The 11,497-nt window shown below is 49.8% G+C and overlaps 1 protein-coding gene across 1 annotated transcript; it reads right to left on the bottom strand.

The window, feature by feature from the left end:
• Positions 1-321: 321 nt before the first annotated feature.
• LOC141744116 (potassium voltage-gated channel subfamily A member 6-like) lies at positions 322-4,866 on the bottom strand. Its single transcript, XM_074589439.1, has one exon. The coding sequence runs from the start codon at positions 4,715-4,717 to the stop codon at positions 3,143-3,145; it is 1,575 nt and encodes a 524-aa protein (XP_074445540.1). The 5' UTR covers positions 4,718-4,866; the 3' UTR covers positions 322-3,142.
• Between the last annotated feature and the right edge of the window lie 6,631 nt (positions 4,867-11,497).

The raw sequence follows: 11,497 nt of genomic DNA, 5'->3' as shown, positions 1-11,497 counted from the left end.
AAAACCCAGGAAGCACGCCCCATTCCCGTTTTGCACATTTCCACTTGCACTTTCTTTTCAGAACCAGAAAACGTGGATCGCAAAAAAAAAAGACAAACGCACAAAGGTGTCTGTTTGCCACAAAGTTCCTTCGCACCAGCGCTCTGCGCGTGCACGCGCCAGCACGCGCGTGTCTGCGTGCAGGCGACACGCCGGCTAGAAACTCACTGCTGAATTTCACCTGAGAAATCTCTTGACAAGAGCATCTCTGCGAGACACGTTGGGATTATGCTACCAGTATCATTTGCCTCACATCTTTTTTTTTTTTTTTTTTTTCCTCCCCGGTGTCTCCATGCCCAGCCGTCTGTCACGCTGGTCAGAGCAGAACAACCTGCTCTGAGTGGGGAGGGCTCCTGCCTGGCAGGGCCAACAGGGTCAGGCCCAAGGGAAGAAACAAGCACGGGAATTTTCTGACGTAGGCTCAGCGTGCCTCATGCCTCCTCCTGAACTTGTGCTTAACCTGAGTTTTTTATATCTTACTTTGGGGAAACTTTTATCAGCTGATACGCTCAGGCATAAAATAACCCCAAACATGGGCATTCTGCTGAGAGACGGCAGCAGCCTTGCAAAATCCCTCTTAAATAGCATATTCTTTTGCTGCTTTCTAGTGCGTCTGCTATAAGCAACACAAAATTTGTAGAAGAGTCACACTCTTGCAATCACAGAACATATTTCAATATAGTGGCCCTGAAACACAACTAAGAATGGCAGCTTTTTACTGAACTCAATGACCAAGACAACTTTTTACACAAAATCAACAGAGATGCCGCCGTGCTGATCCTTCCTCAGTCCCACTTACTCACCACGATTACTTATCCACTGGCTGGTTACATGCTTCAAGGGATGCAGAATGGCTCCCAAGGCCCAGACCTTCACCGATATTTGCCCCAGTCCCGACGACCCAAGGAGGAATCAGGCACCTATGTATTCAGGCAAACCCCCCTCAGCTATAGAGCCCTCACCACATCGCACTTGTGTCTCCCAGACTGACTGGCAGTAACCGAGACAAGTGGCATTTTGCTACTGATTTCAGCGAGAGAGAGAGAGAGAACAGAGGTTTTAATATAATGGTTGTGCGCTGACCCCGAGGGAGATCCCAGTACATTAAAAACCTCTGAGAAGACGACAGGACTCTGGAGAAATGCAGCAGTTCGGATTTACACAAACAACTTCTACCTTATGATCAGGGCCCAGATGAGGAGAGGCCACAATAAAAGCACTCTAGGCACAGAGCCAGATCTCAAGACGACAAAAAACAAGCAGGGTAACGAAGATGCAAACAGATCCCATCTCACAACCAGTTTTATAGCCAATTCTGACTATATTAAAGTATGCGTCTTTAGCATTCTTAGCCTTACGGTTGAAAAGCATAATATATACATATACATAAAATGTATTCTATATATTTTGCATCATGGTATTATGTCTGGTATTACATGTGTCACATGCAATATGTAGTACATTCTAATATGCATATCATACAGTATGATGCAAGGCATTAATGGCTGCCTTTGCTTTCATACACATGCACACATGTGAATGCAGAATATACACTTAGATTTAAAACAAGAAAGAGATTTCCTTGCAGGAAAATTTGCCAATAGAATCTGAAAGCATCCATTTCCCCTTCTCACCCACTGGCAGCATCTGAAATATTTTAAAGTTAGGTGTAAGGCAGAGCTGATTGATTAAAAAAAAAATGAAAATATCTGGGAAGCAAAATGTGCATCTTAAGATGCAAATCTCTGGTCCCTTGGCAAACCCAGCACTGCAGGCCAAGCTATGCATTTTGCCCAGCGTAAGATGCTCTCACAAAACCTAGTGCATACAAAAGACGTTGCTGTGCCTTCTATCCATGAAATACCAAGAACTGGCTAGATCAGTAATACAGCAGAAGCATCTCTCCAAGGCTAGCTGTTTCTCCCCTTATTTTAAAGGTCTGGGGTGTGCTGTTGGGTTTGTGCAGATGGCTTCGGGAAGTTTGTATCTGTGCCAATCTCAATCTCAAATGTTGACACACTTACCCTGGGGCGACTTATGCCTGTGACCTGCTAAATCAGGGCAATCTTCAGACAGCACAGGTGCAGCTGTCTGGGGGGAGGGGGGCGTTCAGCAATGTCAACAAAATACCAACGCGCAAACTTCCCTCAGCTATACAAATGCTTCAATAAAAGTGCAGTGGAGTCAATTGTTCTCACATGCCTGAATACAGAACTGGATATCTGAAGCATAAAGCACATCTCATTAAACGCTATTGTGTGGAGATAAACTGCGGAGATAACAAACGAATTTACTCAAATGTGCCTTGCATCAGAAGGCACTTACCACTATGAAGATTAAGTTGGTACTATAAAAGCTAATTAACATCAGGGCACTGGCATAAATAAGGCTGAAATAAGCTCAAAACAGAATCTCCATCAAGCCTGTTGATTTCTTTAAGCCCGCTTTCGGTAAATGGTGTACAGTCACAAGTAACGAAGAGCTTTTAGATCTATGCACCTTTTTTTGAAACACAAACCAAGAGGATCTTTAGCACGCCAAGGGCTGCAAAGAAGGAAGGCATCTGCTTGCTGACTTTCCCCTACAGCTGCAGACCTCGCTGTGATGCTGGCTACAGCGTTTCCATTATTCAAAGGCAATGGCATGGCAGGCGTGACTGATCCCACAGCCAAGGGCACTGCGCTGGCACAGGAACTAAGGGCACAGCTTGAGCCAGATGTTTGTAGCCCCTTTAACTGTTTACTCCCTGCCGAATCCTTCGGCTTGAAGTAGCGGCAAGGGCTTCTCTGCTAGTGGAGTAGAAAGGCTAGGTTTCAGAGCAAATATTGGATTAAAGCAGTCTTCGAAAACAGAGAAAGAAATTCACGAGGGAGTGGGGGATGACAGCTAGCACTCCACGGAATAAAGCAAGAACATTTCTGGCTGCACACGGTAATGAGAAACAGCAAATCAGGACAGAAGAGCCCATTATCACAATCGTTCTGTTTACGGTATCACAATTCACAGTCTGGCATGTAAATGCTGAATAGATCCAGCTGCTAGTGGGAAGACGGCTGTGCAGCAGCTTGCAGCTCCGTGTCTGGACCCAGGATAACAAAACTGATCACACCTCTGTCAGCATTTTCTTCTCTTTATAACCCTGGTTGTTGGGAGGAATGAAGTTGGAATATTTCATGGACTCCAGGTCTTCTGCTTCCAGGAATTCAGATTTGCTGAGAGACTGATTACTGTCCCCCTTCTTGGGCTCAGAGAAGGGTGACTGCTGCTGACCACAGGTGACATGGGTGTACTGGCACTGCTCTTCGTGATCAGTCTCTCGGTGGTAGAAGTAGTTGAAATTGGACACGATGACAGGGACAGGGAGGGCAATGGTCAGCACACCCGCGATGGCACACAAGGAACCCACAATCTTGCCACCAATTGTCATGGGATACATGTCCCCATAGCCCACGGTGGTCATGGACACCACCGCCCACCAAAAAGCATCGGGGATGCTGGTGAACAGGGAGTCGGGGTCATCAGTCTCTGCAAAGTAGACAGCACTGGAGAAGAGGATCACCCCGATGAAAAGGAAGAAGATGAGGAGGCCCAGCTCCCTCATGCTGGCCTGGAGGGTCTTCCCCAAGATCTGCAGCCCCTTGGAGTGCCTGGAGAGCTTGAAGATCCTGAAGACTCTGACCAGGCGAATGACTCTCAGGATAGCCAGGGACATGGCTTGCTGCTGGCCCCCATTGTTGCTGCTGCTCCCGGGCTGCTGCTTCTGCTGCTGTTGCTGGGCCAGCTCAGTGCCCAGGGTGATGAAGTAGGGGATGATGGCCACGATGTCGATGATATTCATGATGTTGCGGGAGAACTCGGGCTTGCTGGGGCAGGCGAAGAAGCGGACGAGGAGTTCAAAGGAGAACCAGATGATGCACAGGGTCTCTATGAGGAAGAAGGGGTCTGTGAAGAAGGGTCCGGCGCCGGCGGCGGGGCGCAGGGGCGGCGGGGACCCGCTCGGCGGCGGCGGCGGCGGCAGCAGCAGCGCCTCGTCGCCGGGCGGCGCCGCCTCCCCGAAGCCGGGCTGGGCGCCCTTGGGCTCCTGGCGAAACTCCGGCAGGGTCTCGAGGCAGAAGATGACGATGGAGATGAGGATGACCAGCACGGAGACGATGGCGATGGCCCGGGCCGGCCCGGAGCTCTCGGGGTACTCAAAGAGCAGCCAGACCTGGCGCTGGAAGTGGTGCTGGGGCAGGGGCTTCTCCTCCTCTTGAATGAAGCCCTCGTCCTCCCGGAAGGTCTCGATGGCCTCCTGGCCCAGTTGGTAGAAGCGGATCTCCTCCAGGAAGATGTCGAGGGGCACATGGACGGGCCGGCGGAGCCGCCCGCCGGACTGGTAGTAGTAGAGGATGGCGTCGAAGCTGGGCCGGTTGCGGTCGAAGAAGTACTCGTTGCGGAGCGGGTCGAAGTAGCGCACCCGGCGGCTGGGGTCCCCCAGCAGTGTGTCGGGGAAGATGGAGAGGGTCCGCAGCTGCGTCTCGAAGCGCAGCCCCGAGATGTTGATCACCAGCCGCTCACTGCTGCAGCAGCTGCCGCCGCTCCGCTCCTCGCCCGGCGCCTCCGCCTCCGCCTCGCCACCGCCGCCGCCGCCGCCGCCCGCCCGCGGGGCCGCCAGCGCCAGCGGCTCCTCCGCCCGCATCCCGCCCGCTCTGCCCCGACACCCGCCGCCGACACCGCCTCGTCCCCTCCGCCTTCAGCGGCCGCCGCCGCCCGCCGCCATCCGCCCGCCGTCGCCCCGCCTGTTGCGCCTCGGTGCGGCCGCGCTCGCCCGGCGGCTCCTCGGGGGGGGCTCCCGCCGCGGCGCAGCTTCTGCTCCGGCCCCGGCTCCTGCTCCGGCTCCGGCGTGCTCTGCCCGGCGGTGGGGGCACCGCGCTGCTGCACGGCGCGCCCGGCTCTGCCCTCCCCGCCGCGCACACACACACGGGAGTTTGCGGGGGGGGAGGGAGAGAGGAGGAGGAGGAGGGGGTGTACGAGCACACGCACACACACACACACGCGGTTACACAGAGGGAGAGGGGCACACGCAGGCACACGCAGAGGCGGGCGGAGACACGCACCCGTGAGCAGCGGCACGCAGGGACACCGAAGGACAGAGGCGCGCAGCACCGGCAGCCGAAGCCCGCACCCGCACAGCAAGACACACGCACGCACCCGCGGACGTGCGCGGAGGCCGATGCTCGCCCCTCCTCGTTCCCCCCACCCGCTGCGGCGGCCGCAGCAGCCCCAGCCCAGGGGCGTCCGGCTTTTGTTTTTTGGGGGGAGGAGTGGGGGGTACCCCCGAGGGGATCCCGCTGCGGGCTGCAGCTCTGCGACCAGGCGCTTCGCAACAGCTTGCCCAGGGGCTGGCACACCGCCCCCCCCCGCCCTCCTTTTCCCCCACCCCTCCACTGTGAAAACCTGCCCCTGCCCCTTCAGTCAAAACTGTCAGATGCTCCTGTCAAGCATCGCCGGCTCCGGGCAGCGCTCGCAGCTCAGCCGTGGGACCCGTGAGACCTCGGTGTCGTTCCTGTCCCTGCCGCAGGCTGTAGTTGACCTTGAGCCAGTCCCTCCATGCCCGTGGCTCGCGGACCTCCATTTATAAAGGTCATTGCCATGATGCAAGCACGAGAGTGGCATCGGACCATCCGCAGATGGAGACAACCTGTCACACAGTGAACAGTGCAACTGGGGAAAGACGCAGGTAAATACAGTTTCTCTCATCTCGTTTGGGGTGGAAGCCCTTCTCCCAGGTACCAAACAGGCAAGCTTGCGCATTTTTTTGTTTCCCACCACACACTCAACACTTAGTTTCCCTGGGAGCCAAAACTGCATTTTGCAGGCAATCAGACCAGCGCTTTTGCCTTTTCAAACCTGTGGCTTGCTCCGTCCATGTCATGCTTTGTTTCTGAAAGCGCAGAGAAACTCATGGCGGTGTGCTTTCTCCCTCCGAAAATGGGGCTAACAGGTGAGGCTGCTTCCATCCTTCCCGAGTCAAAAGTCTGTCTTTCCCTTGAAAGCCCTTTGTCGGTGCTAAATATTATTAAGCAGGCTTTTATCATCATAGTATCTGATGCCTTCGCTGGCTGCGAGCCATACGCGTAGCCTACACTATCTCTTAGCAGCACAGATCTAGAAGAAAACATTCGCCTCTTTACCCCTCCTCCCAAATCCTCTCTAACTAGCTGGTAATATTCAGTTACTTCAGGCTCTGGACATTTTGACCGGCTGACTATGGCTGCCTTGTTTGGCTCTGTCCTCAGGAAGGAGTTGAATATGATTTAAGTGTCGCTTAATCCTTTTCCCTTTCTCACCCATTCGCATTGAAGATGGCTGTTGCCAAAGGAAGCATATCTTTTCATTTATATGAAGATGGCTGTCACACAAGGAAGCATATTTTTCTCCATATTATACCTAATTAGGGTATGGCCACCAGATGAAAAATACTTTGCTGGAGAATATACCTTTTCTTTTAAAAAAATGAATCAATGTTTACCTTTGTAATAGTAAAATGCTTCTTGCTGAGATTCAATTATGCCAATGAATTATTCATTCACAGGATTATTTGAATCATAATTATGATTTATTCATTCACATGGTTAACTATTGAGAAATCCTTTAAAAACAGCTTTTGGGAGGGATGGAAGAGCTTCTAAGGTTTATAAGAGGATACAGGGCATGTTTCCATCGCAATCACTGCTGCAATTGAGCTCATCCTGTACCGGGTTTAAACGAGCAAGCTTCAAGCAGCACAGCAGAGACAGTGTGGAGCTCTGCAACGATTTGCAGGACGATTTTCCAGCCCACGCAGACTTTTCATGCTGCCACAGCTCTGGTCTTCACGTTACCTGAGCTAGCAGTGTTACAGATAGCTGAGGGGCCTCCACGTGAGCTGCAGTCCCATCCGGCCATGTCTACCTGTTCTGCCCACCTCCTACCGCAGTCCGTCTCTGAGGAGGCACCCAGGCTGCTATGTACTGCTTGTGCTTGCTCCTGAAAGCCCTTAAAAAGTCACTGTGTTTCTCTTAGTGTACTTAAGCTGCACCTCAGACTCAGTATTAAACCCATGAGCCTTTGCAATGTGCAACTAAACTCTTTTTAGCACACAGCCTGTTCCAAACTGATCTGCACCACACTGCCTGAGCAGCCACACCCCTCACTGCTATATTAAGAGGCGATGCCAGCTGCCACCGTTCAGCCTCCGTGCGGATCTTGCTGGGCCAGCATCTTGAGATGGTACACAATTTGCAAAGCTGAAGAAGAACAGCAAGGAAGATCCAGAGATGTCAGGGAGGATCAAGAAGTGAACCCCGAAGCAGCACTCAAGAAAGCCACACAGCAGTACCATGACACTCCCTGCAGAGTTATTCGGCTGCTAGGTCTGAAGCCGACACCACAAGACCAGTGCCACCTAAAGGTGCCACTAAGCTTCTCTTTGAGGTGGTGACTGTGTTCACATCTCCAAGCTCAGGTATGTTGCTGTGCTTCAAGAGTTTAGGATGACCACATCCTCCCCCAGGCCTTATCACAGAATCCCAGAATGGTAGGGTTGGAAGGGACCTCTGGAGATCATCTAATCCAACCCCCCTGCCAGAGCAGGGTCACCTAGAGCAGGTTGCACAAGAACGCGTCCAGGCGGGTTTTGAATGTCTCCAGAGACGGAGACTCCACCACCTCTCTGGGCAGCCTGTGCCAGTGCTCTGCCACCCTCAAAGTAAAGAAGTTCCTCCTCATGTTTAGGTGGAACTTTCTATGCTCAAGTTTGTGCCTGTTACCTCTTGTCCTGTCCCCGGGCACCACTGAAAAGAGCCTGGCCCCATCAGTCAGTAATATTGGTCATATTGGTCACTAATTCCAAGATGCACAAAACCCCCTTTATAGATACATGGGAAAAACTGTTGCTGACTCTAGCACAGGAGGACACCTGATTCTGGGATCCCATCCTACTCCAGAAGCTGGAGGGACATTGTCTCCCTGGAGCCTGGTCCTAACAGGCACCTATCAATATACGGTACAGCAGAGCAGCTTCAACAAGCCAAACAGTTCCTTGGATTTTTAATTGACCCCTGAATGTGGGTCATCATTTTGGGTAACACTGCCACCCTTTAGATTCCTTTTAGCTCCCTTTCATTGGCTTTGATGTGCTCAGCACTGCAGCTGCCACAAAATTATGGGAATGTAGCATTTTCTCAGGAAAGCCAAACTCAGAGACCCTCAAGGTAAGCGCTCCAGAACTGAGATACCCCAAGTGGGTATCTAGATTTGCATCTAGCACATGCAGAACTTCTTATCCACTTCCTGCCTTTCTGGGTTTGCCAGGCACTCCATCTTCTCCTGAACTTTCCAGTTCTCTCCTCCATGGCTCCTGTGCTAACCTTATCTCCTGCTTCGCACATGCAGGTACTTTTCCCAGTTATGGAGCATATCCTCCCTCTGACCCTACTAGTTCCGTCACTTACTTGCAGACCAGTGGCCTCTGGTATCAAAGTCGGTATACTTTTCATATCCCTTTTGCAAAAATTCTATTGGGATGGGACCTGCCCAGTAAGCACTGAAGATGGTGGCTGACTTCCCGACTCACTAGAAGGAGACACTGGGCAACCAGGAGAATAGCTAGAGATGCTTTGCTCATGTGACCTCTTGTAATTCTCACCCAGTCCAGAAGAAAAACGAACAATCCTTCATACTTGCTGTAACTTTAGTGAACTACGGAGCTCTGAAATGCATCATAAACACCTTATCATGCAGTCTAAGAGGTACAATATAACCCCCCCCAGTCTTGAGGCCCTGGCTCCCAGAAGCCAAATTATCCCACGTGTAAAACAAATCCCAATGGTCTAAAAAAACCAATAGCCAGGGAAATTAAAAAAAATGTAATAGCTGGCAAAGCATCCACATCTGAAATGGTCATTTACATTTATGCACAGTACCAATTACAGCCAACTTCGTACCTCCTCCCTACTTACTCAGAGTCATAAATCTATAAAGGAGAGTGCTAAACAGGAGAGGGAAGCAGAATTAGGTTATGCCCTGAAGCCATTAGCCATACCACTCAGAAACAGAAGTTCTCCTGTTTTGTTCTCTTACCAGAAACCAGGAACAAACCTATGTGTTTATTAACCTCTTTTCAGGCACCAGAACAGCCAACCGATATGCTATCAAATGTTAATGGCCAAATTCTTTAGTGCCTTCAGCCCTCTTTATCCTAGTCTGAGTGAAGGCATAGGTCTGAAATATTACTGTCTTCATCTGGCAGAATGCTAGACAGACTTATGATATGAAAGATGAGTGACTTCACTGAATATGGGAAATGAAGCATTGTCTTTCATACTCACATTACACTGTAACAGGGAAGAAAATACTTGAGGACTTCTCAGTTTGTGTAACTGCAGGTGTCCAAGCATCAGATGGAAACAGGGTGAGTGGGGTTCGGGCAGTTAACAATACGCTCTTCACCTATCTGCTGCGCTGCTGTTGCCCCCGTTACCCAAATGGCCAGTGATAAGACTTCCCAGTTTTCCATGACAGAAGCAACCCTGACTATTCTCTGGTAGGAAACCTTCCATCCCAGTTCTCTGAGCTGCTGTCTCCTTTCATTCATTTCATATAAAGTCCCCTCCTTTCACCATTAGTTACATATTTGCAGCAAAGCCAGCAAACTCAGTGGAGATGTTACTATATAGATATGGCATCAGCCATAGCACAACGAATTCACACGTGTGTGCGCGCACACACACATACACGTGTGTTCACACACGCACACTCGAACAGTCTCCCTGTACCATTAAGATTACAGTTCTAATTTCATAACCAAACAGTGTATAGCTTCCGATGCTCTCATATTTACAAAACACTACACAGGCTGTCTCTGCACTATGCTTTGAATGGGATGCTTGTGCCACCGTTAGCTGATGGAGGAAGAATTACACTTCCATGATAAGCTGAAGATGACAGTCTCATTCACTATATTACCCAGGACTATTCCTGGAGCACGATCTTTTCTGTGCATTGAATGAGGACAGGTTCTTGTACTGGGAAAAATATACCACTGTGTAACTAAAAATTGTGTCACAATACTGGAAGAATAAAGGGAAAAGGGGAAGGGAAATCAGGTTGTGCCAGAAACTTTCATCCGAGCATTTCCTAGCTTTCAAGTACTTACCTCAGTAAAAATAAAGTGCCTTTAATGCTGTGTTTGTCTTGGGCTTTCAAAAAAAACTAAAATTGAAAATAAAATTCCCCAACTTTTGTCCTACAGACGAGTAACTTTTCAACCTCTTTTAAACATTTTTTAAGCCTCTATTTCCAAATCCTTTAAGTATTTTCCGTGTAAACCTGTTTTTTCTCAGATGCCTTCCAGGGAGAGAGACCCCCTAGAAGTATTCCAGGGACTCCAGGGCTCTATTTATCACAGGATGAAAAACACGCTGGCGTGCCAGACAGTCACAATTTTTAGGCTCACAACACAACCCCCTGCTGTGTAAGCAAATGAATGAGCGGGACAGAAGATAACAACAGTATGCAGACCCATGACCAGAAAGAAAATGGAGGGTTTCGCAACTATTTGATAGGGATCTTAGAGTTACCGAGGCATACAAACGCTATGTCCAAATTCAGGTACTGTGGTGTCAGACACAACTCCTCTGAGATGTCTGTCCACCCTTCATCTGGACTTTGTCCTCTTTTGGTTCCATTCAACCCCTTTTGGTCCTGGAGTCTGCCATTCAATTTCCATCCCTTACTTTATTTCTGTCCTACAGTCCCTGAGCTGGTCCCAAATTTTTATCCTGCCATCATGTGCCTCGCTTCCTGCCCATGACCGCTCATCCTGTTCCCATCCTCTATCCTCTCCAAACCTTTTCAATTCATTGTTCTTATCCCAACTCGTTTCCCCAGCCCTTCTGCTTCTAATCCTTCTGTATAAGTCTGGCTCAGTTCCCCAAATCCCAAATATTTCAACACAGCCCCCCTTCTGTGCCAGAGAAGAGCATTATTTCCAAAATGACAGCACTTCTTTAAAATCCTCTGTGACATTTGATACATCTGCGTTTGTGTGCAAGTGATATTTACAGCCCTTCTAGTTCTTCCAAATGTATAGTGAGGAAAATTATTTTAGCGCGGGTACAGAAAGCCCTTGCTAGGAGTCTTGGCTAAGAGCAGATTGCACACGCTGCCAGTGGCACCTCTAATGCTTTTTAGCTGGCGGTGTTTGCAACAGAAGGTTTTATTGTAGCCTTGTGTTTGCATGCATATAATGCAGTGGAGGTTTGAGAAAGCAGTATTGTACAAAACAACAACACTACCCGTTACTCATTATTGAGCTCGTATTAACAAAATGAGAATATGTAGCTGTATGTTGGGAAAGAGAAATAAGTGACATCGTTACCTTGTAAGGGATCCTGTAACTTTCTCCTAAGTCCTCCTGTTAGCGATTCCTCTCAGT

The sequence above is a fragment of the Larus michahellis genome, chromosome 1 (genome assembly GCF_964199755.1).
Source record: "Larus michahellis chromosome 1, bLarMic1.1, whole genome shotgun sequence".
Classification (NCBI taxonomy): domain Eukaryota; kingdom Metazoa; phylum Chordata; class Aves; order Charadriiformes; family Laridae; genus Larus; species Larus michahellis.
Note: the sequence above shows the minus strand (reverse complement) of the source record. Positions and strands in the feature narration are given on the sequence as shown.